This window comes from Hyla sarda, chromosome 1, assembly GCF_029499605.1.
Source record: "Hyla sarda isolate aHylSar1 chromosome 1, aHylSar1.hap1, whole genome shotgun sequence".
Lineage (NCBI taxonomy): Eukaryota > Metazoa > Chordata > Amphibia > Anura > Hylidae > Hyla > Hyla sarda.
Window position 1 is genome coordinate 398,194,860 of NC_079189.1, and position 22,880 is coordinate 398,217,739.

Below are 22,880 nucleotides of genomic sequence, written 5' to 3' on the forward strand. Positions count from 1 at the left end.
GTGAAACTACTGCTCCCAGCATGCCCGGACAGCCTTTGGCTGTTCGGGCATGCTGAGAATTGTAGTTTTGCAACATCTGGAGGCCCCCTGGTTGAGAAACACTGACTTTTAGTATATGTCTTTACTTGCTCTGGCCGGCCCCCACCACGGGAGCCGACCCGAGCAGATAATCACATATTTTCCCGGGGGCTGCATCACTACATCGCAAAAAGCAAAAATCGCGATTCGATTGCTTTTGCGATATACTGTGCAGCCCACACAGCAACTCTGCAATTCTACCCCGAGCGTGACTCGGGGTTACCGCTTCTAGCAGCGAAAATTAACCCCGAGTCACGCTCGGGAATACCACTAGGCTGGTTAAATTAATTTAGTATATAGTATGAATTTATGTAAAAAATGCGGGGGGAATTTATGAAGCCTTTTACTCAGGTTTTCCTGAGTAAATTCTTGGGGAAAAAAAACTTCCCCAATTACCAAGCCAGTTACCAGCCACAGTGGTGTCCCAACTAGGACAGTGATTGGCTGGACTGGCAGGTCATTCTCCAAGTGCTCGTCTTTGAAAATCGGAGATTGGGAAAGGGGACTGAGACAGATAGGAGCTGCACGGGACCAGTGGGATGTGAGGCTAGGTAAGTAGCAGCATATTATTTACTAAAGTCGAAAAGAAGATGTCAGCATACAAGATGACTGCAGTGTGAGTGACATGACCTAAGAGGTTTCTCCCTCATCCTGTCCCCCAGTTTGTGTGAAAAATTGGATCACCGTCTGCCAAACTATTTTAATTTTATATAAGTGTTGTCTTACTTTTGAAACAACATCTCCAAGCATGTCCAGACAGCAAAACATCTTGAGGTCCACAGTTTGGAGACTACTGAACTAGAAGTAGTAAAAAAAAATATTTTGCTGTTATCAATAAAATGTTTTGTATGTTTTAATCAAAATAGCACAGTGTTCCAGCACATGGTTATAAGGCCAGGTTCACACTATGGATTACGTGGCTGAAACATTTCCTTCTGCGAGTGCGGCCAGTGACAACTGAATCAGTCGGCAGAAGGACCACACGGACATTGCGGTCTGGATAGACGGCAATGTCTGTGGTGCGGATTTTGCCAGAACATTGAGCAGGTTCAATGTTCTGGCAGAATTATTTGATCAGAATTTTCTGCCGGAAATACCGGCCAGAAAAAGTTTGCAGTGTGAATGTGTTAAGGAAAAACTCATTCACCTGCATGTTACCTTCATGCAGCAGAATTTCTGACCAAAATTCCTGAGCGGAATTCCGGTTGGCAATTCTGTAGTGCGAGCCCAGCCTAACAATGAATTCCTGTGTAATTGTTATACAGTCATATACTGTATACAAGGACTTCTGGGAACAGTAGAGTGGATTTCCTTAGAGTAGAAATTTCTGCAACTGAAAATGAGTTCCGTTCATCTGAAGAGGATTGCTTCGGTTGGAAGCATGTAGAGTTCTCACAGTTCTATTCAGTTATATTCATATAAAGAACAGTCATTAACGTTTCTGCAAGTAAATATGTGTAAATCCACCCTCTGAAAAACGACATCCAATCTCTCAGTAAAAATAGAAAAACATTAAAATCATTGATTAAGTGAAAATGTTTTATTAAAAAGCAGAAGCACCTATATTGGCATAACTCGCATGACAGTAAAGCAACACGTATTAAGCAATAAAAAACAATACTGCTGTTAAAGATAAGGATGAGAAAACTATAATATAGCAGAATTAGTAAAAATGCCCTTGTGTTACTGTTTATATAGTTGTAAAGTTATACTGCCAGAATGGTCATATATGGCTAGCAACACAGTCATCAAGAGGATTAGAAGGATATATCTGACAGTCAGTTTCAGCCATAACATCATGCCATATCTGTTTCATTTCAGTTGTTTGTGGATTTTATAGTGTTAGTGGCATATTAGTAGCTTGTTTAAATTATATTTATTAGTAATAGCAATTAGATTAATGTTGTAGATCATCTCTTCAGGAAATGCAGATATGTAGACTCTGTTCTTCTCATGTCTGCCACTTACTTGACCTAAAAGAAAAATATTTTTAGTTACAATGTCCTCATAAAAAGGTAAATCCATTGGTTGAACACACAAAAGAAGATAAACATATTTTATGTCTATAGAAGAATGGGAAAGTATGTTTTAATAGTACAGGCATAATGTACAATTTTACATAACAACTTACAATAAAATGTATCTTATTTAGTGAAGGGTCACACCTAGCGCATACACAGCATATTTCATGCTTTAAATGAGCTGTCAGTAGTCACAAGAGTGAACTCCCTGCTGTGATTTTCTGTGTTGTGTGCTTGTATCGGCGAATTTCCCAAGGTATACATTGTGTCTGCTCGCAGCAGATGAGTAGGGGGAAATTTGCCGCTATGAGCAGATACACAGAGCTACCCAGCCATAGCAGGGAGCTCGCTCTTGTTACTGCTGTCTGTGCATTCCCATCTACGTGTGACCCTACCCTGTTTTTGTTTAGTCATATTATCATTAGAGATGAGCGAGCCGACCATTGCGAACATGGATTTGACCCAAATTTTGCATTTTGCTTGGCTAGCAGAATTCTCAAACTTTTACCAGTTTGATTCACACGAATCGGTAAAAGCGCATGTATGTAAAAAGCATGGTGTTTTGGTGCCAATGGAAGCAGGAGGATCGAGGGGGGGGGGGATCGAAGCAGGAGGATCAGGTTATCATATGATTTGCTGGTTTATGTGTCAATCAGCCCAAAGGACAATAGGAGATAGCAAGGGGGAGGGCAGTTTTACACAGCCGTAAGGGCTCACATGCTGTTCCCTGCAGTCAGTCTGAGGGGAGAGAGAAAGAGGGACAGATAGGCAGACAGAGAGAGAGATAAAGGGATAGGAATAAGACAGGGATAGGGAATTAAGAAAAAAAGACAGTGTATGTGTGTGTGTGTGTGTGAGAACAGGAGCCACAATTCTTATCCAGGAGACAGAATCCATTCCTGATCTGCAGTGTACAAATCCTATAGGGGCTATACAATGATCCACCGCAGAGAAGTGCTCGTCCCTAGTTTACATCTGTAGGGACATAGTAGCACCTCACAAGGGGGTACATTTCACAGGAATCAGCACTGTTACAATTATTTCTGAATATTACATTGGTTTTAGTAAACACAATTTACATCTGTCTGTTTGGGACATAGCAGCACACCAAAAAATGTCCTACGAGCATTCACCTTCTGAAGAAGCTGTACATATATATTTTTTGGGGTAAATCAAACTTATGCTATACGTACCTGCTTGTAAGAAAATAAATCTACATTTCTAAACTATCCTCCAAAACTATGTTTAGTAAAGGTAATGTTGGATGAGATAGAGGTTAGGAGACCCCTGCCATGTCCTCTGGCAGTAGGAATGTTGGTGCCAGTACCAGCACCAGTACAGGAAGGGGCAAGAGTATTCAGGTGCCTGGCGGTAGTAGCCGCTGCGTCAGCTGTCCCAAGTTCTCACTGCCTGCCAGAGGGTATTTGGCTTCAGCTGATAATCTGTTTTTTCTGGACTACATGTGTATTAATGAGGGGGCAGAGGATTCTGACAATTTTACGGTGAGCGACCTGTCAGCGGATTCCTTTGCGTCTGCAGTCACATGGCGTGGTTCGATACAATGTGTTCCTTCATCTCCGTTTTCACCTCCCTCCCCTCTCTGCCATGCAGAAGGATAGCACTAGCCATGGGGAGGAGTTGTGTGAGGAGGAGAGTCAAGTTTTGGAGTGTGTTGCTGAGGTAGTGCTGTTGGAATCAGAGACCAAGCATAGCACAAGCAGGACTGTTGGTGGGAGGTGTGCTGGTGATACTGTAAGATGTCATGGTGGCTATGCTGGGGGTAAGCAAGTGCATGCAGAGAAGTGGCGTGGAGGATGATGAGAAGTTTGATGTTGACAATGATGTCATGTTGGACAGGACAGAGGAACCAGTTGAGAAGGAGCTGACCTGTTCAGAGCAGGAGGGTAGTGGCAGTGGCAGCGAAGAATAGCATAGACGAGGTAGGCGATGAAAACCTGTGAAACGTAACAGACGTAGGGCTGCTGGTCTGATGAACTCAGGTGACAGCAAGGATGCTGCATGTTTAGGTTCTGTGAAAAACCTTCCAGTTCCAGTGGAGGGCACAATCAGGTGGTATAGTCTCTGTCTGGTATTCTGCTGTGTGGAATTTCTTTTCTGCCTTACCTGATGCAGAGAATCTGGCACTATGTTGTCTGTGCAAGCAGAAAATAAGCAGTGGCCAGGATCCGATCGTAGGAACTACGTCTCTACGTACAGCCTAATCAGAATTATTATGCAAATTATATTTAAGTGTCACAAAGATTAAATATTTTGTTTTTCAGTTTAACTCATGGATGGCATTGTGTCTCAGGGTTCTTTTGATTACTGAAAACAATCTTGGACACCTGTAATAATTAGATTGCCAGGTGAGCCCAATTTAAGGAAAAACTACTAAAGGTGGGTGTTCCACATTATTAAGCAGAGCACAATTTTCAAGCAATATGGGGAAGAAAAAGGATCTCTCTGCTGCCGAAAAGAGTGAAATAGTTCAATGCCTTGGACCAGGTATGAAATCATTCGGTATTTCACGAAAATTTAAGTGTGATGATTGCACTATTAAGAGATTTGCGGCTGATTCAGAGCACAGATGGGTTCCTGCAGATAAAGGCACATTAAGGAAGATTTCTGCCAGATCCATGCATCAGATCAAGAGATCAGCTGCTAAAATACAATTACATAGCAGCAAACAGATAGCTACTGGTGTCTCTGGAGTCCCACAGACATCAAGGTGTAGAGTCTTGCAACTGTGCATAAATCTTCTATTTGGCCACCACTAACCAATGCTCACAAGAAGAAATGGCTGCATTGGGCAGAAAAATACATGAATACTTATTTTCAAACAGTCCTGTTCACTGATGTTTGTTGTGCAACCCTGGATGGTCCAGATGGATGGAGTAGTGAATGGTTGGTGGATGGCCACCCTGTTCCAACAAGGCTGCAACATCAGGAATCAGGTTGTAGAGTCATGTTTTGGGCCCAAATCATGGGAAGAGAGCTAGTCGACCCCTTTAGGATCCCCAAAGGTGTAAAGATGACCTCAACAAAGTATGTGGAGTTTCTGACTTAACACTTTCTTCCCTGGTACAAAAGGAAGAAATATGCTTTACAAAATAAAATCATCTTCATGCATGACAATGCACCATCTCGTGCTGCAAAGAATACCTCTGCATCAATGGCTGCTGTCACGTACCGGCAGGACTGGTAGTGGATCCTCTGAACCTGAGAGGCGATGACGCGGGTTGTACCAGAGGACTGGTTCTAAGTAGTTACTGGTATTCACCAGAGCCCGCCGCAAGGCGGGATGGTCTTGCTGCGGCAGTAACCACCAGGTCGTATCCTCCAGTAGCAACTCAACCTCTCAGGTAGCTGATATGGCGTGGTACACAGGGAGCAGGCAGGAGCGTAGTTGGACGTAGCAGAGGTCAGGGCAGGCGGCAAGGGTTCACAGGCGAGTAGGCGGTAGCAACAGGTTTGGCAAACAGGCAAGGCAATACACACTATAGGAACGCTTTCTCAGAGGCACTAGGGCACAAAGATCCGGCAAGGGCAGGAAGGAGCAGGAGACTTTTATTAGGGAAGACAGGGGAAGTGAGGAACCAGCGCACAAATTACCGATGCGCTGGCCCTTTAAATTTACTGAAGGCGGCGCGCGCGTGCCCTAGAGAGTGGGGCCGCGCGCGCCGAGAGGCAGAGAAGGACGGCGCAAGGAGCAGGGTGCAAGGTGAGTGGAGCTGGGACGCGGCGCGTGAACGGGGGCCAGCCGTCACGGCAGCCGCGTCCCAGACACAAGGGAACCCGAGAGCCCGGTCAGTGTGACTAACCGGGAGACGCCGGGATCCCAGGGCAAAGGATCGAGGGGGCGGGCGCTCCGGTCCGGGGACCGGAGCGCACGCCTTAACAGCTGCTATGGGGATAAAAGGAGAGAAAGTCATGGTGTGGCCTCCATCCTCCCCTGACCCCAATCCTATTGAAAACCTTTGGAGCATCCTCAAACAAAAGATCTGTGAGGTTGGGAGGCAGTTTACATCCAAACCGCAGCTCTGGGAGGCTATTCTGACTTCTTGCAAACAAATTCAAGCAGAAACTGTCCAAAAACTCACAAGTTCAATGATGCAAGGCTTGTGAAGCGGCTATCAAATAAGGGGTCCTATGTTACAATGTTAAAATGTTCAAAAAATTAAAATGTTGTTAAAAGTTTGATTGAAATAGCTTTTTATTTCAGTAAATATGCTGCAACATAACAAATTACAATTTTCCATTCTTTACAACCTATAAAGTGTTTTGAAACTTACTGTGCGTAATAATTTTGAACAGTGCATTGTGTTTTTTATGTTTAAAAAAATACTGTTATCATTAGGTTTGTTCAATAAAATTTGAATTGTACTCTTTATAGTTGATAACATGAAAATTAGGCTGACTCTTATTTACATCTATTATTTAGGTAAATGAGAAAAATATTATTTGCATAATAATTTGGAACAGGGTGTAGACATATCGAGTGTCACCATAAGGCCACATGAGGGAGTCGAGATGCCCCATAATGTAAGGAAAATGCTGCTGCTGTTATTAATGATCCTACAGATCCCTCCCAACTGTCTAACAACCAGGTCTTGTCCACAGGTAGCATACCTGTGAATTTGCCTCATTAGTGTGGGTCCTTCTCCTTCCTAATCCCATCAGTTATCCATTGTGGAATCCATGTCCTCCAGACAACAGTATTGTCCCTGTCACCCTGTTGTACTGAGCCTCAATTCCCACCCCTCCAAGTTGTTGGTGGCACAGGACCTCCCAGGCCCTTGTTGACTTCATGGCCTTCAGGCAACTAAGGGGGTGTGCCCAGCCCAGGTGGTGCATAACTAGTCACCATTATTTTGCCAAGAAAGCCGTCCCCACTTTGCACAATCATGTGGCGGAGAGAATGAGCACTCCAAGAACTTGTCTGTGAGCAGAACAGTGCATGCCATGGACGATACATGGAGTAGTAGTTACTGCCAGAGCTAATACATGGCTTTTATGGCTCACTGGGTCAACATCCTGCAGAACAAAGCTCCACTGCAACGAGGCCAGGAAATCGTGTGACACCTCCACGATTCATCTCTGCAAAATCAAGCGCTGCCATGCTATGTTATATCTGCTGAGCCTGGGCACACAGCAGAGGAGCTGCTGTCCTGTCTGCAACAGGAAGTTTCACACTGGTTCCCTGGTTGTGATCTGACATTAGGAAACCTGGTCGCCGATAACGGCACAAACATTGTCAAAGTGCTGCATCTAAGTGGCATGCACATTATCCCTGTTTGGCACACGTGCTATATCTTGTCGTGAAACGTTTGTTGAACACTTGTGACCATCTCACACATGTGCTGGATATGTGCAGGAAAGTGCGTTCAGTTAAGCCATTCTTATGTTTTCAAACATGCCTTCCTTCAACTACACTGCCAAAACAGTCTTCCTCAACAACACCTGAATTGTGACGTTTCAACGCGATGGAACATTACATATAATGGACAGCCTGTACCAGCAACACAAAGTGGTGACAGCCTTCCTCATGCAGCTGAATGATGATTTTTCTAGCCAGTGTGACTTTCAGCTGAGGGATTCAAAGCTAATCAGGGACACCTCCTGCCTTTTGAAGAGGCAACGGTTTGTCAGCAAGGAGAACAGCAGAATTAGCAATGTAATGCCTCTGATATTCCTTTCACAGCAAATGCTAAAGGTGATTATTGAGGAAGGAGGGATGGAGGAGGGTTCCCATATGGCTGGCAGCAGTACGGATGTTCTCCTTGAGGTAGAGAAAGTTGGACCTGAGGAGGAGGAGGATTCGGTGATGGACTCTTAGGAATGGATAGGTGACTAGGACCATTCACAAACGCAACTCTGATGAGGAATATCATGACCAACCTTGGTAGTATGGGATGGAGGCAGAACAAGCCGGGCCCTCAGAAAATCTGGCAGGTGCATGCACAATTACAGGTTTATAGCCAGGTTAAAGAAAAGAAGTGACTACTGGATAGTAACCCTGAGGAGACTGAATAACCACAATTGGGGGTGATTTTACACGCATCTGAATTTTATTCATGCAGATCTGTTACAAATATGCAGCAAAACAACATGTGCTACAGATTTTGTTGCAGATTCACAATTGATGTCCTCTCTATACACAGAACATGGTGGTCAATTACAGGTCCACAACATAATTGCAGCATTTGACCCCTGTAGACTTCACAGTGTGGTGGCAGCAGCTACATCATTGTCCTTTTGAACTATAAGAATAAACTATGATATAACTTTAAGGGCATGGCCAGGGCCGCCGTTAGTGGGGTACAGCCAGTATTCCAGTAGGGGGCCTGGGCTCCTGGGGGCCAGGCCACTGCTGCAACCCCCTGCAGTCCCTGCAGCACAGAAGCAGGGGACCGCTGTTTACACATTGGTCTCCTGCTTCCAGGTCCGGACAGTCCAGGATGCACTAAACTATAAGCTTGTCTTACAGACACGCCTATAGTTCAATGCGGCGCTCGGGCCCGACTGATTGACAGAGCAAAGAGCCATTAGTTCCTCACCCTGTTATCACTCTCGTGGTCCGCCCACAATATTCAGGCACCGACAAGATGCCCGTGCATCTAACCTCTGTGCTGCGGCACATGAATGATGTTGGGCGCCGGAGCACAGACCGGAGAAGAAGACAGAAGAGAAGAGGCCATGGTCAGTGCTGGAGCCAAGTAAATATTTTTTTTTATTTTTTTTTATCTATTACTACTAAGGGGGCTACTAATTCCTATCTAAGGGGGCTACTTATTCCTAACTAAGGGGGCTGCTGATAACTACCTAAAGGGGCTACTGATTCCTACTTACTCGTGCTACTGATTCCTACCTAAGGGGGCTACTGATTCCTATCTAAGGGGGCTACTGATTCCTACCAATGGGGGCTACTACTATTAATACCTTAGGGGGCTGCTGGCTATTACTACCTAAGGGGGTACAGGTGGGGAGTGGTCGGGTGGTGGGGCCCAGGCCTTGAGCTGTGTAAGGGGCCCCAAAATTTCTGATGGCAGCCCTGGGCATGGCGTAAGTTTACACAATGCATACTTAAAAATATAAACTGGAACCAATTTATCTCCATGTACCTTAACAAAAGTGACAAAGCTGCTGTAGATCAATGTTACCAAGAACAGAACAATATAAGTTAATGTTGTTGTCCACATATTGTTGATCTCTTCTAACTCCCCTAACTCTTCTCCTCCATCATCTTGGTAGACAGTATGGATATCTGTAAGCAAAGATATTTTTGTAAATAGAGAATACTGTACTTTTTGTTAAAGTGTACAACTAGTTATAATAAAGTGTATCTACAATGAAAATGATATGATCATATTTCCTATCAGAAGTTGGCAGGAAGCCTTGGAGTGGCTGATCATTTTTTCTAGACAACCATTTAACTGCAAAAGTTTCTGTTTTAGTGAAGTTTTCAAGCGAGCTGTTACATGTGCTGATGTGCAATGGAAATTAGCACTGGTCTTATAGATGGATGCCCATTTAAAGAGCCTATTACAAGGCACAACGATTGCTGCATCATATGATGGCCTCACATCCCCTATTATATGGGGAAATAAGTGGCCAAGAGAAGTTTGATTTTTAGCAGATCAGAACAAAGTGATCTACCGACAAAACCAGCATTCCTAGTTTATTGGCTTATCGCTTGCCCTATTACACAGGCAAATATTGGCCTGTTTGCCCAATAATTGCTCCATATAATAGGGTCATGCATTTTAAAGAGGTACTCCGCTGAACAAAATTTTTTTTTAAATCAACTGGTGCCAGAAATTAAACAAATTTGTAAATTACTTCTATTTAAAAATCTTAATTCTTCCAGTACTTATCAGCTGCTGTATGCTCCACAGGAAGATCTTTTCTGTTTAAATTTCCTTTCTGTCTGACCACAGTGCTCTCTACTGACAACTCTGTCCATTTTAGGAACTGTCCAGAGTATGAGCAAATCCCCATAGCAAACCTATCCTGCTCTGGACAGTTCCTGACATGGACAGAAATGTCAGCAGAGAGCACTGTGGTCAGACAGAAAAGAAATTCAAAAATAAAACTTACTGTGGATCATACAGCAGCTCATAAGTACTGGAAGGATTAAGATTTTTAAATAAAAGTAATTTACTAATCTGTTTTACTTTCTGTCATATGTTGATAAAAAAATGTTTTAGGGGCGTATGCGTGCAGCTCATGCAGGAGGACTCTTTTGATGTGAGCCCAGTGCTGGCCCCAGCCTTTTTAGCCTCCCTAAGTACCAATTATTGGCTCCTTTGCACCGTGGACCTTACTCACCCCTGGGAAATATGTCCCGCTGACAACAGGAGAGGAAAAGGCTGCTATCTCACTGTTAATCCCAGTCAATACTGGACCTATTCCGGACCTGGAAACGCTCCAAGATGGTGGCATCCCACTCACGCTGTTACGATTCGGCAGGCTGGATGTGGATCCTCTGTGTCAGCGAGGGATTGGCGTGGACCGTGTCGGTGGACCGGTTCTAGGGTTGCTACTGGTTTTCACCAGAGCCCGCCGCAAAGCGGCATGGTCTTGCTGCGGCGGTAGCAACCAGGTCGTATCCACCGGCAACGGCTCAACCTCGCTGACTGCTGAGAAGCCGTGGGACAGAAGGACTAGGCAGAGGCAAGGTCAGACGTAGCAGAAGGTCGGGGCAGGCGGCAAGGTTCGTAGTCAATAAGGATAGCAGGAGATCTGGAACACAGACTTTGGACAACACTAAACGCTTTCACTGGCACAAGGCAACAAGATCCAGCAAGGGAGTGCAGGGGAAGTGAGGTAATATGGACAGGGAGCAGGTGGAAGCTAATTAGACTGATTGGGCCAGGCACCAATCACTGGTGCACTGGCCCTTTAAATCTTAGAGAGCTGGCACGCGCGCGCCCTAGAGAGTGGAGCCGCGCGCGCCAGGATGTGACAGCCGGGGACCGGGACAGGTGAGTGACTTGGGATGCGATTCGCGAGCGGGCGCGTCCCGCTATGCGAATCGCATCCCCGCCGGCAATGTCAGTGCAGCGCTCCCGGTCAGCGGGTCTGACCGGGGCGCTGCAGAGAGAGGGACGCCGCGAGTGCTCCGGGGAGGAGCAGGGACCCGGAGCGCTCGGCGTAACACACGCTCTCCAGCTAAATGCTTAGAGGAGGAGCTTCCAGAGCCTGCCGACCTCACTCCTACCTCCATGTTTCAGAACATAAAGCAATTGTACCAAACTGAACTTTCTAAGCCTGCTAAAGACCTCTCATCCCAGCTACGGGAGCTGGGGCAGTCGGTAGCTGACTCGGAGGCCCGGATTGACGATCTTGCTGATGCCATAGTCAGCGATCACCACGAGCTGGAGGATCATTCAGCACAGCTGCAGACCCTCGAGCTGAAACTCGAGGACCTAGAAAACCACTCTAGACGGGCAAGTCTATGTATCTGTGGCCTACCGGAGGAGGTGACTGAAGTTTCTAAGACCATCTCTGCACTGTTCTATGACCTAGTTCCACACTGGAGCCGGAACATCTCCGCTTTGACCACATACACAGGGCCATGGCCAGGCCTAAGAATTCTGATCTACCACGAGACGTGATTCTGAAACTTCACTATCCTGAGGTGAGAGACACGATCTTGCAAGCTGCTAGAAATGTTCCTGCGCTCCCAGGAGTCCCCCCTCAGTACATATCGATACTGATCTGGCCCCCTCCTCACTGGCCAGGCATCGGGACTTTGCCCAGTCACCATGGCACTGCAGTGGGAAGGGGTGCGCTATAGATGGGGGGATTCCCCTTCTCCCTTTCCTTCCAAATTAATGGCCGCACTCACACAGTACCCTTACTGAGCGCAAGGATGTTCTTTCTCAAGAATGCATTATACTGGCGGATCAACCACCTCTTCCACAGCGCATTGGTCGCCTGATACGCACCTGCATACCTGTTGGCAAAGATTGGCGCTCATCACGCCCTCCTTTGGTGGACCCTCTCCCTCCTTGAAAGCTATTCTCCACCTGCTATATCTCTTTGTTTTGCTTCAATCGGGATGCTACCCTGTTTTCTGCAGTATAGGTTGCCTGTTTTTATGGTAACCTGATGACATGCAGTACTTGTTTATCTGGATATGTGGCTGGACTGCCCCAGATGCATGGCACTGGGTAAGGGTATTTGGCAAATATCGCTCATGGAGACAGCATTGAGGGTATTACACCATACAAACATGGTCCCCTCACGGCTTCACATGGTCCCCTCACGGATTCTCCTCTATGTTTCCGTGGTTGTGGTCAACAGGGAACCATGTATCATGTTTGGTGGAGCTGCCCGACAGTGGTTGGTTTCTGGATGCATATTCCAGACTTATTGGCTGCTCTCATGACGTCTCATGTCCCTTGCACTCCAGCCTTCTGTCTACTTAGCTCTAAGCTGAGTAGGATGCAATACAAAACCTTTCATTTTACACAATTTTTCTTAATGGCAGCTCACGTTTATATAGCCTCACAATGGAAGCAGTCAGCTTTAGACTACATAAGAGTAATAGATAGGGTTAATCTTATGCTTAACAAAAAGTTGTCTGCTATCAGGGATGATACTGTCACGATGTTTGAAGCAATGTGGGAACCGTGGATTTCCTCTGGCCATTGTCCAGCACTTTTTCACTGCCTCTTAATGTATTGAAGTGGGGAGGGGACTATGTCTCCTTTTTGTGATGTTTCCTTTTTAATTCTAGGGACTGACCGCCATTGTTTATTGTTTATTCTTTGCTTATGTGAACCAAATTTTTTGATATGCCCACATTACCGATTTAACTTCCTGTACCCTCTTACCTGTATTATGTACCCTCTTACCTGTATTATGTACCTTATGTTTTGGCCATGTTGGCCATTGTTTCTTCTATTCCCTGCATACCATGCTATATTGTATGTTTTCTTATGTGATATAATAATGCTTCATGGTTTGACTCTTAAAAAAATGTTTTCCAGTGGAGTACCCCTTTAAAGTTGTGGAGGGAGACATTGCTCTCATCATTATTTGATGTCCATGGTAATTACCATATAGAAAAGGGGTAAGCACATAAGCACAATAAATTGGCAAATAGACTATCTTAGATGGTAAAAATGTAGGGAAACAACTTTTTACCCCATTTTTTTTTTTAAATAAATGAGTACCCTTGAAACAAATAGAAACTCAATTGTTTTACTGGGCAGTCATGAGATAAGTTAAATTAAAAATATGACTCTAGAACCAGACCATCTAGAATTAACAACAAGCCTTATGATTCAAAGGTGCATAATGTATAACATGTTATATTTATGCATAAAGTAACATAAAATAATATATATAATTTACACACAATGAAATAAATAGTGTTTTACCATTTGGCTTGCTGAAGTGAAAATGGATGTAAGATTTAGATGAAAAATGAGCCACCAGGCATGCGTAGCCCATTCCTCCAAGCCATTCTTCCTTTAAGATGGAAATATGACTCACATAGGAGCACAAATGTTTCTGAGGGTCACAGATAACTTCCTTTGGTTGAGGAAAATCCTGCTTGATAGTGGTGCCATTGATCTTCCATGTCACAAAGACATCTTCTGGATAAAATCCATTGACCAAACAGATCAATGTTAGATAATCCTCTTCTATGCTTTCCATGGCAGGGGGCAATAGGTACACCTTAGGAGATTTTATCATATTGGGGTCTGTTTAAAATAAGCAATATTGATAAATATAAAAACTGATCTACTGTTCGATTAGTATGAAAATATTGTTCAAAATACTGTATTGAGTAATATTCAGTTTTAGAGCTTCGCATAATCACATAATACAACTGGTAAGACACATACATTCCTTGCTTAAAGGAGAACTTCATCCAAAACTAACTTATCCCCTATCCACAGGATAAAGAATAAGTAGCTGATCGCAGGGACTCCGACCGATGGGACCCACTGCAATCTCTGGAACAGGACCCTGATTCTCATTGAGGAGCGCATGTGGTAGACGGCACACACTCCATTCATTTCTATGGGAGTGCCAGAGATGTCCGAGTGCTGTACTCACCTGTGGTGTTATAAAATTCTTCATTGCAACATTGTGTTGGGTATGTTTTCCATTCTTCCAATGGGATTTGTATTGTGACTTGTACTGATTCCATATTCTTGTATAACATCTGTTCATCAGTTCTCTTTCTGGGTGAAGATATTTCTGTCTCATTTAACAACCAGTCTATATCACTGATGCCTAAATTAGTTCTACAATTGATGGTGGGGTTTTTGGACAAAAGTGACCCACTGAATAACTTTTCCTTTATATCACGTTCTGAAAGGAAAATGGAGGAGATTTATGCATCTTTTTGACTAGTTATTGTTTCAATTTGCATGTTGTTTTGCAGATTTTTTGTACATTTTTTTACTTACAATATAAGTAATTTCTCAAGACTTGTCTATGTAGGCCACTTTACATGCAATGGTCCTAAATTCATCATTTGCGATTTAAAAAAAAAAAAAAAGCAAAATTACAACGCAATGGTTGAAAAACCCCCGCAACCATAAACCACCCCAGTGCTGCTCTAGATACCTGCTTTACTAAGTGTTAATTTTTGTGGACTTACACATTATTTATCCCACATATGATAAATTATGTGCGCGTCCGCCAAAAAACCCCAACAAAAGTGACTTTAACCCCTTAAGGACCAAGGACGTACCGATACGTCCTTGGTCGTGCTCTCCTGATATAACGCGGGGTTACACAGTAACCCAGCGTCATATCACGGCGGGCCCAGTGTCATAGTGAAGCCGGGACCCGCCTCTAATAGCGCGTAGCGCTGATCGCGGCGCCGTGCGCTATTAACCCTTTAGCCGTGCGCTCAGAGCTGAGCCGCGCGGCTAAAAGCGAAAGTGAAAGTTGCCGGTTAGCTCAGTCGGGCTGTTCGGGATAGCCGCGGCTAATCGCGGCATCCCGAACAGCTGACAGGACAGCGGGAGGGCCCGTACCTGCCTCCTCGCTGTCCGATCGCCGAATGACTGCTCAGTGCCTGAGATCCAGGCATGAGCAGTCATGCGGCAGAATCGTTGATCACTGGTTTCTTATGAAGATCAGTGTGTGCAGTGTTATAGGTCCCTATGGGACCTATAACACTGCAAAAAAAAATTGAAAAAAAAAATTTATAAAGATCATTTAACTCCTCCCCTATTAAAAGTTTGAATCACCCCCCCTTTTCCACTAAAAAAAAAAACACAGTGTAAATAAAATAAAAATAAACATATATGGTATCACCACATGCGGAAATGTTCAAATTATAAAAATATATCATTAATTAAACCGCTCGGTCAATGACGTGTGCGCAAAAAAATTCCAAAGTCCAAAATAGTGCATTTTTGGTCACTTTTTATATCATTTAAAAATGAATAAAAAGCAATCAATAAGTCCTATCAATGCAAAAATGGTACCATTAAAAACTTCAGATCACGGCACAAAAAATGAGCCCTCATACCGCCCATACACGGAAAAATAAAAAAGTTATAGGGGTCAGAAGATGACAATTTTAAACGTATTAATTTTCCTGCATGTATTTATGATTTTTTCCAGAAGTCAAACCTATATAAGTAGGGTATCATTTTAATCGTATGGACCAAAAGAATAAAGATAAGGTGTCATTTTTACCGAAAAATGTACTACGTATAAACGGAAGCCCCCAAAATTTACAAAACAGCGTTTTTTTTTTCAATTTTGTCGCACAATGATTTTTTTTCTGTTTCACCGTAGATTTTTGGGCAAAATGACTGACGTCATTACAAAGTAGAATTGGTGGTGCAAAAAATAAGCCATCATATGGATTTTTAGGTGAAAAATTGAAAGAGTTATGAAAGGCAAGGAGCAAAAAACAAAAATGCAAAAACGGAAAAAACCCCGGTCCTTAAGGGGTTAAAAGTGACATACAAAACAACTCAGTGATAAATCTTCCCAATATGTTTACCTTTACATTAAGAAAGATACTTTTTGTATGCAGTGATAATATAACACAGAGGAATAGCTACCTGATTTGTTGGAAACACCACTGATATTCTTCATAATGTACACATCAGAAGAGATGTGGCCTACAAGGCAGGAGTAGATAGTGCCTTTTAACCATTCACTCTTTTGTATTATCAGTTGACTTATGGCTGTACATTGTTTAATATTGTGGTTACAGTTGACTTGACCGGAGTTTGGCATATCTTCTTCAGTTAAAGAACTATTGATTTTCCAGGTTACAAAAAGATCTTCTGGATAAAAGTCCATCACCAAACAGATCAACGTCAAATTGCCTGTGCTTTCTTGGTCAGGAGGCAGCAGATGTATGGTTGGACTCTTCATGTCGTCTGATTTTGGAAATATTTTTTATAATTGTTTTATTGAATGTGATAGTTCTCAAATAGAATACATGAATACAAAATAATCGTAAAGTGTTAAAAAAGTTATATATATATATATATATATATATATGTATATATATATATGTATGTATATATAATGATTCTTAATTATTGTTGACAATGTTATAGTTGATAGTTGCCCAGTTGCCCATAGCAACTAATCAGCTTGCTTCTTTAATTTTTAACAAGGCCTCTGCAAAATGAAAGAAGCAATCTGATTGGTTGCTGTGGGCAACTGGGCAACTCTTCCTTTACACAGGTTTTGATAAATCTCCCCCAATAATAATAATAAGTACACATCATATTTAGTAGGGTGACTTACCCTTTACCCTAACAATGGTCATCTTTTTCTGGAGATGGTCCTGGGGTGGATTTATTTTGCAGGAGAGAGTAGTCATTTCCATCCATTCTCTCAAGCTGATGGTCATGGCGTATTGAGTCCATGTTGTGTTGTTGTGTATGATTTCTTTTTTGGTTTCTTCTTTTCTTGTGCTCCCATTTAGTGTCCATATAATGTCAGCATATACCATATTAGTTCTACAGAAAACTATAGCAGTTTTATAAAGAAAGAGGTCCCTAAAGGATGGTTTTATTATGTCACCATCAGGCACTGGGGAGAAAACACAGTAAGACATTAAACATCAGTTATGCGGGCACTGATGATACATAATAGAAATTAACCTCTTTTTTTGTACATTTAACAGGAATTACAGTTGAATGTCTGTTAAAACTGGCAATGTTTGTTGGCTTATCACATTGTCTCAAATTCCAATCTTCAGGTGCCGCTGAATTGCTGCAGATTTAGAGTATGGGTTTCTGTTGTCTAAATGGGCTTGAAATTGTTTGCAATGGGAGAAATACAGAAGGTCGGGCAGGTGGCAGAAATATAATTATTAGAGATGAGCGAACTTTCAAAAATTCGATTCTGCCGATTCGCCGAATTTTCCCGAAAAGTTTGTTTCGATCCAAATTTGTTTGCGGCGGATCAATATTAAAAAAGGCTACTTCTAGCCTACATACAGCCTCTATAGGGGTATAGAACACTTTGCTGTGTCCTAAAACGCATATGGAGTGTGCTGGGGTAGTGAAATAATACTGTTATTCAGAATAACATGCAGATTACCGGCATCGCTCTTAGAATCACTGCCGCAGAGCAGCACAATGACAGAGGCTGGTGGTGGCATCAGTGTCAGGAGACCATATAGTGACTGAATGACATAGCATGGAGGTGTTGGCAGCATGAGGACACCATATAGTGGCTGAATGGAACAGCGTGGAGGTGTTGGCAGCATGAGGACACCATATAGTGGCTGAATGGCACAGCGTGGAGGTGTTGGCAGCATGAGGACACCATATAGTGGCTGAATGGCACAGCGTGGAGGTGTTGGCAGCATGAGGACACCACATAGTGGCTGAATGACACAGCTTGGATGAGGCTGAAGCATGAGGACACCATATAGTGGCTGAATGGCACAGTGTGGAGGTGTTGGCAGCATGAGGACACCACATAGTGGCTGAATGGCACAGCGTGGAGGTGTTGGCAGCATGAGGACACCATATAGTGGCTGAATGGCACAGCATGGAGGTGTTGGCAGCATGAGGACACCATATAGTGGCTGAATGGCACAGCGTGGAGGTGTTGGCAGCACGAGGACACCAAATAGTGGCTGAATGGCACAGCGTGGAGGTGTTGGCAGCATGAGGACATTATATAGTGGCTGAATGGCACAGCGTGGAGGTGTTGGCAGCATGAGGACACCATATAGTGGCTGAATGGCACAGCTTGGAGGTGTTGGCAGCATGAGGACACCATATAGTGGCTGAATGGCACAGCGTGGAGGTGTTGGCAGCATGAGGACACCATATAGTGGCTGAATGGCTCAGCGTGGAGGTGTTGGCAGCAAGAGGAGACCATTCAGTGGCTGATGCACTAGTACACTACACACCAGGGCTTCACAATCCCCCCCAAAAAACAACACAATATATGACATTTTTGCCAAAGATTTCTCATAGGTGCCACCCGCTATCCAAAAATTAGAAATTTTCAGACCCAGGCCCCACCTCTGCGGCATCAGGAACCCATATATTGCCTGAAGGACACAGCCTGTGTTACGCCGAGCGCTCCGGTTCCCTGCTCCTCCCCGGAGCGCTCGCGGCGTTCTCCTCTCTGCAGCACCCCGGTCAGACCCGCTGACCGGGAGCGCTGCACTGACACTGACGACGGGGATGCGATTCGCATAGCGGGACGCGCCCGCTCGCGAATCGCATCCCAAGCCACTTACCTGTCCCGGTCCCCGGCTGTCACGTTCTGGCGCGCGCGGCTCCGCTCTCTAGGGCGCGCGTGCCAGCTCTCTAAGATTTAAAGGGCCAGTGCACCAATGATTGGTGCCTGGCCCAATCAGTCTAATTAGCCTCCACCTGCTCCCTGCTCATATAACCTCACTTCCCCTTCCCTGCTTTGCCGGATCTTGTTGCCTTGTGCCAGAGGAAGCGTTTTGTGTATGTCCCAAGCCTGTGTTCCTGACCTTCTGCTGTTGCCCCTGACTACGACCCTTGCTGCCTGCCCTGACCTTCTGCTACGTCCGACCTTGCTCTTGCCTTGTCCTTCTGTACCGCGCCTGTCTCAGCAGTCAGAGAGGTTGAGCCATTACCGGTGGATACGACCTGGTTGCTACCGCCGCAGCAAGACCATCCCGCTTTGCGGCGGGCTCTGGTGAATACCAGTAGCGACTTAGAACCGGTCCACCGGTACGGTCCACGCCAATCCCTCTTTGACACAGAGGATACACCTCCAGCCTGCCGAATCCTGACAGTAGATCCGGCCATGGATCCCGCTGAGGTGCTGCTGCCAAGTCTTGCTGACCTACCCACGGTGGTCGCCCAGCAATCCCAACAAATCGCCCAACAAGGACAGCAGCTGTCGCAGTTGACCGCCATGCTACAGCAACTTCTGCCACTGCTACTGCAGCAACCATCTCCTCCGCCAGCTCCTGCACCTCCTCCGCAGTGAGTGGCCGCTCCTAGCCTCCGCTTGTCTCTGCCGGACAAATTTGATGGGGACTCTAATCTCTGGCGTGGTTTCCTGTCTCAATGTTCCCTACATTTGGAGATGTTGTCGGACCAATTTCCTACAGAACGATCTAAGGTGGCTTTCGTACTTCAGTCTTCTGTCTGGAAAAGCCTTGTCTTGGGCCACACCGCTCTGGTGCAGTGTCTTCGAGGAGCCAGCCCGGGCCTCCTCTGCCGAGACTGCTTTGCTGAACCTAGTCCAAGGAACTTCTTCCGTAGGCGAATACGCCATCCAGTTTCGTACCCTTGCCTCAGAGCTAGCCTGGAACAATGAGGCCCTCTGCGCGACCTTCAAGAAAGGCTTATCCAGCAGCATCAAAGATGTACTGGCCGCACGAGAAATTCCAGCTAACCTGTCTGAACTTATCCTTTTGGCCACCCGCATCGACAAGCGTTTTTCTGAAAGACACCAGGCGCTCCGCCAGGAAAAGGACCTTGATCTCTGGGCACCTCTCTCCCAGCATCCTTTGCAATCTACCCCTGTGCCTCCCGCCGAGGAGGCTATGCAAGTGGATCGGTCTCGCCTGACCCATGAAGAGAGGTCTCGTCGCAGAGATAATAACTTATGCCTGTACTGCGCTAGTACTGAACATTTCCTAGTGGACTGCCCTATTCGTCCTCCACGTCTGGGAAACGCACGCACCCTGTTCAAATGGGAGTGGCGTCCCTTGGTGTGAATTCTGCTTCTCCACGTCTCACTGTGCCCGTGCGGATTGCTCCTTCTGCCAACTCCTCCTTATCAGCTGTGGCCTTCTTGGACTCTGGTTCTGCTGGAAATTTTATTCTGGCCTCTTTGGTTAATAGGTTCTGCATCCCAGTGACCCGTCTCGTCAAGCCGCTCTACATTTCCTCGGTCAACGGAGTAAAATTGGACTGCACTGTGCGTTACCGCACAGAACCCCTGCTTATGAGCATTGGACTGCATCACGAGAAAATTGAATTTTTTGTTCTGCCCAACTGCACCTCTGAAGTCCTCCTTGGTCTGCCATGGCTCCAACGTCATTCTCCCACCCTTGACTGGACCACCGGGGAGATCAAGAATTGGGGTCCTGCTTGTCACAAACGATGCCTCACATCTGCTCCTCATAGCCCCCTTCCTGGAAACACTCTGCCCCGTGACAAGCTTCACCCTCTGCTCCCCCTCCCCATTCCCACTTCTTCTGGATTGCCTGCCGCTGATGTAGCTTCCCAGAACTTCTCTTTTTTCCGGAAGGAAACTCAAGAGTCTCATTTGAAGGGACAAGGAGACAAAAAGAGGGGGAGACCTAAGGGGGGGGGGGGGTACTGTTACGCCGAGCGCTCCGGGTCCCTGCTCCTCCCCGGAGCGCTCGCGGCTTTCTCCTCTCTGCAGCGCCCCGGTCAGACCCGCTGACCGGGAGCGCTGCACTGACACTGACGACGGGGATGCGATTCGCATAGCGGGATGCGCCCGCTCGTGAATCGCATCCAAAGCCACTTACCTGTCCCGGTCCCTGGCTGTCACGTTTCGGCTCCGCTCTCTAGGGCGCGCGCGCACCAGCTCTCTAAGATTTAAAGGGCCAGTGCACCAATGATTGGTGCCTGGCCCAATCAGTCTAATTAGCCTCCACCTGCTCCCTGCTCATATAACCTCACTTCCCCTTCCCTGCTTTGCCAGATCTTGTTGCCTTGTGCCAGAGAAAGCGTTTTGTGTATGTCCCAAGCCTGTGTTCCTGACCTTCTGCTGTTGCCCCTGACTACGACCCTTGCTGCCTGCCCTGGCCTTCTGCTACATCCGACCTTGCTCTTGCCTTGTCCTTCTGTACCGCGCCTGTCTCAGCAGTCAGAGAGGTTGAGCTGTTACCGGAGGATACGACCTGGTTGCTACCGCCGCAGCAAGACCATCCCGCTTTGCGGCGGGCTCTGGTGAATACCAGTAGCGACTTAGAACCGGTCCACCGGTACGGTCCATGCCAATCCCTCTCTGACACAGAGGATCCACCTCCAGCCTGCCGAATCCTGACAGCCTGGAGTTGGCTGATGCACCAGTACACACCCGGGCTTCACAATCCCCTCCAAAAATCAACAACATTTTAGAAATTTAATTAATTAATTAATTAATTTTAAAGAAATAATAAGAACAAGCGCATATCCAACAGTTCACAAGACTCTATAATGCAGGACGGTGGACCACCCAAAGACATTCTTCTCAAAAATAATAAACCACACAATGTTTGAAATTTTTTTACAAAAACTAAGTCAATATGTGTGTAAGCGCATCTGTCTCCAAAAGATCAGATCACCAAAGGACTTTTTTCGCCCAAAATGATGAAGCAGAGTTAATCCCTGTCCGTATTTTTTTTTTCATTAAAAAATCACACGCAACAAGCATTCCGTTGTGTAACGATTAGCATTCTGGAAAATTCAATTTTATTACCGATAACATTATCAGTAAAAAAAAAAAAAAAAAAAACACTACCCAAGAGTGTTTAATTACCCCATACATTACACCAGGAGCAATCAGGAGTAGGCCTCAGCAGTACCCAAGAGGCTTTAATAACCACCTACCTTTGCACGATCAGTTGCGAGATCGAGCAATACAATGTGTGTTATGCCCTCAGATTTCCGGGGCCGCAGGCGCGCTCCACTGAACGGATTAGCGTGTCTCTATCTTTCATCGACCGATGCTGGTAACCCGATAACTCCCGGAAAGGTAAGCTGCCGCGAAGCAGGTGGTCTCCCCCGGGCACGTTTGGCTCCAGAATTTCCACTACTGCCACACCACGCTGACTGCCAAACGTACTACCACCTTGCTGACTTAAGGGCAACCTGCAACTCTCTTATCCCGATGATGAACCCCCCCTTCTCCTGAGATCGAGCAATAACAGGTGTGTTATGCCCTCAGATGTTCGGGGCCGCAGGCGCGCTCCACTGAATGGTTTAGGGTGTGTCCATCTTTTTTGGTAGCACCCGCAATCCAAAAATGTTTAATTCCCAGACCCAGGCCCCTCCTCTGCGGCATCAGGAACCCATAGATTGCCTGAAAGACACAGCCTGAAGTTGGCTGATGCACGAGTACACACCCGGGCTTCACAACCACCCCAAAAAATGCTGCAAAATTTTATTGAAATTGTCTGATAAAATACCTGTTTTTTAAAAACAAGTGCATATACAGCAGTTCAGAAGACTCTATAATGCAGGACGGTGGACCACCAAAAGACATTCTTCTCAAAAATAATAAACCACACAATGTTTGAAATGTGGATAAAAAAATGATTACATGTGTGTAAGCGCATCTGTCTCCAAAAGATCAGATTACAAAAGG

General features: G+C 45.4%; 1 protein-coding gene across 1 annotated transcript in view; it reads right to left on the bottom strand.

Moving 5' to 3' along the window:
- Positions 1–384: 384 nt before the first annotated feature.
- Positions 385–22,880, bottom strand: part of LOC130277034 (uncharacterized) — an 88,556-nt gene continuing 66,060 nt past the window's right edge. The window contains exons 7-12 of the mRNA XM_056527267.1: positions 16,851–17,138; positions 16,151–16,474; positions 14,175–14,432; positions 13,490–13,816; positions 9,221–9,363; positions 385–2,051 (exon numbers count right to left, since the gene is read on the bottom strand). Coding sequence (XP_056383242.1) covers positions 2,043–2,051; positions 9,221–9,363; positions 13,490–13,816; positions 14,175–14,432; positions 16,151–16,474; positions 16,851–17,138 — 1,349 coding nt within the window. The 3' untranslated portion in view covers positions 385–2,042. The remainder of the gene's footprint in view (positions 2,052–9,220; positions 9,364–13,489; positions 13,817–14,174; positions 14,433–16,150; positions 16,475–16,850; positions 17,139–22,880) is intronic.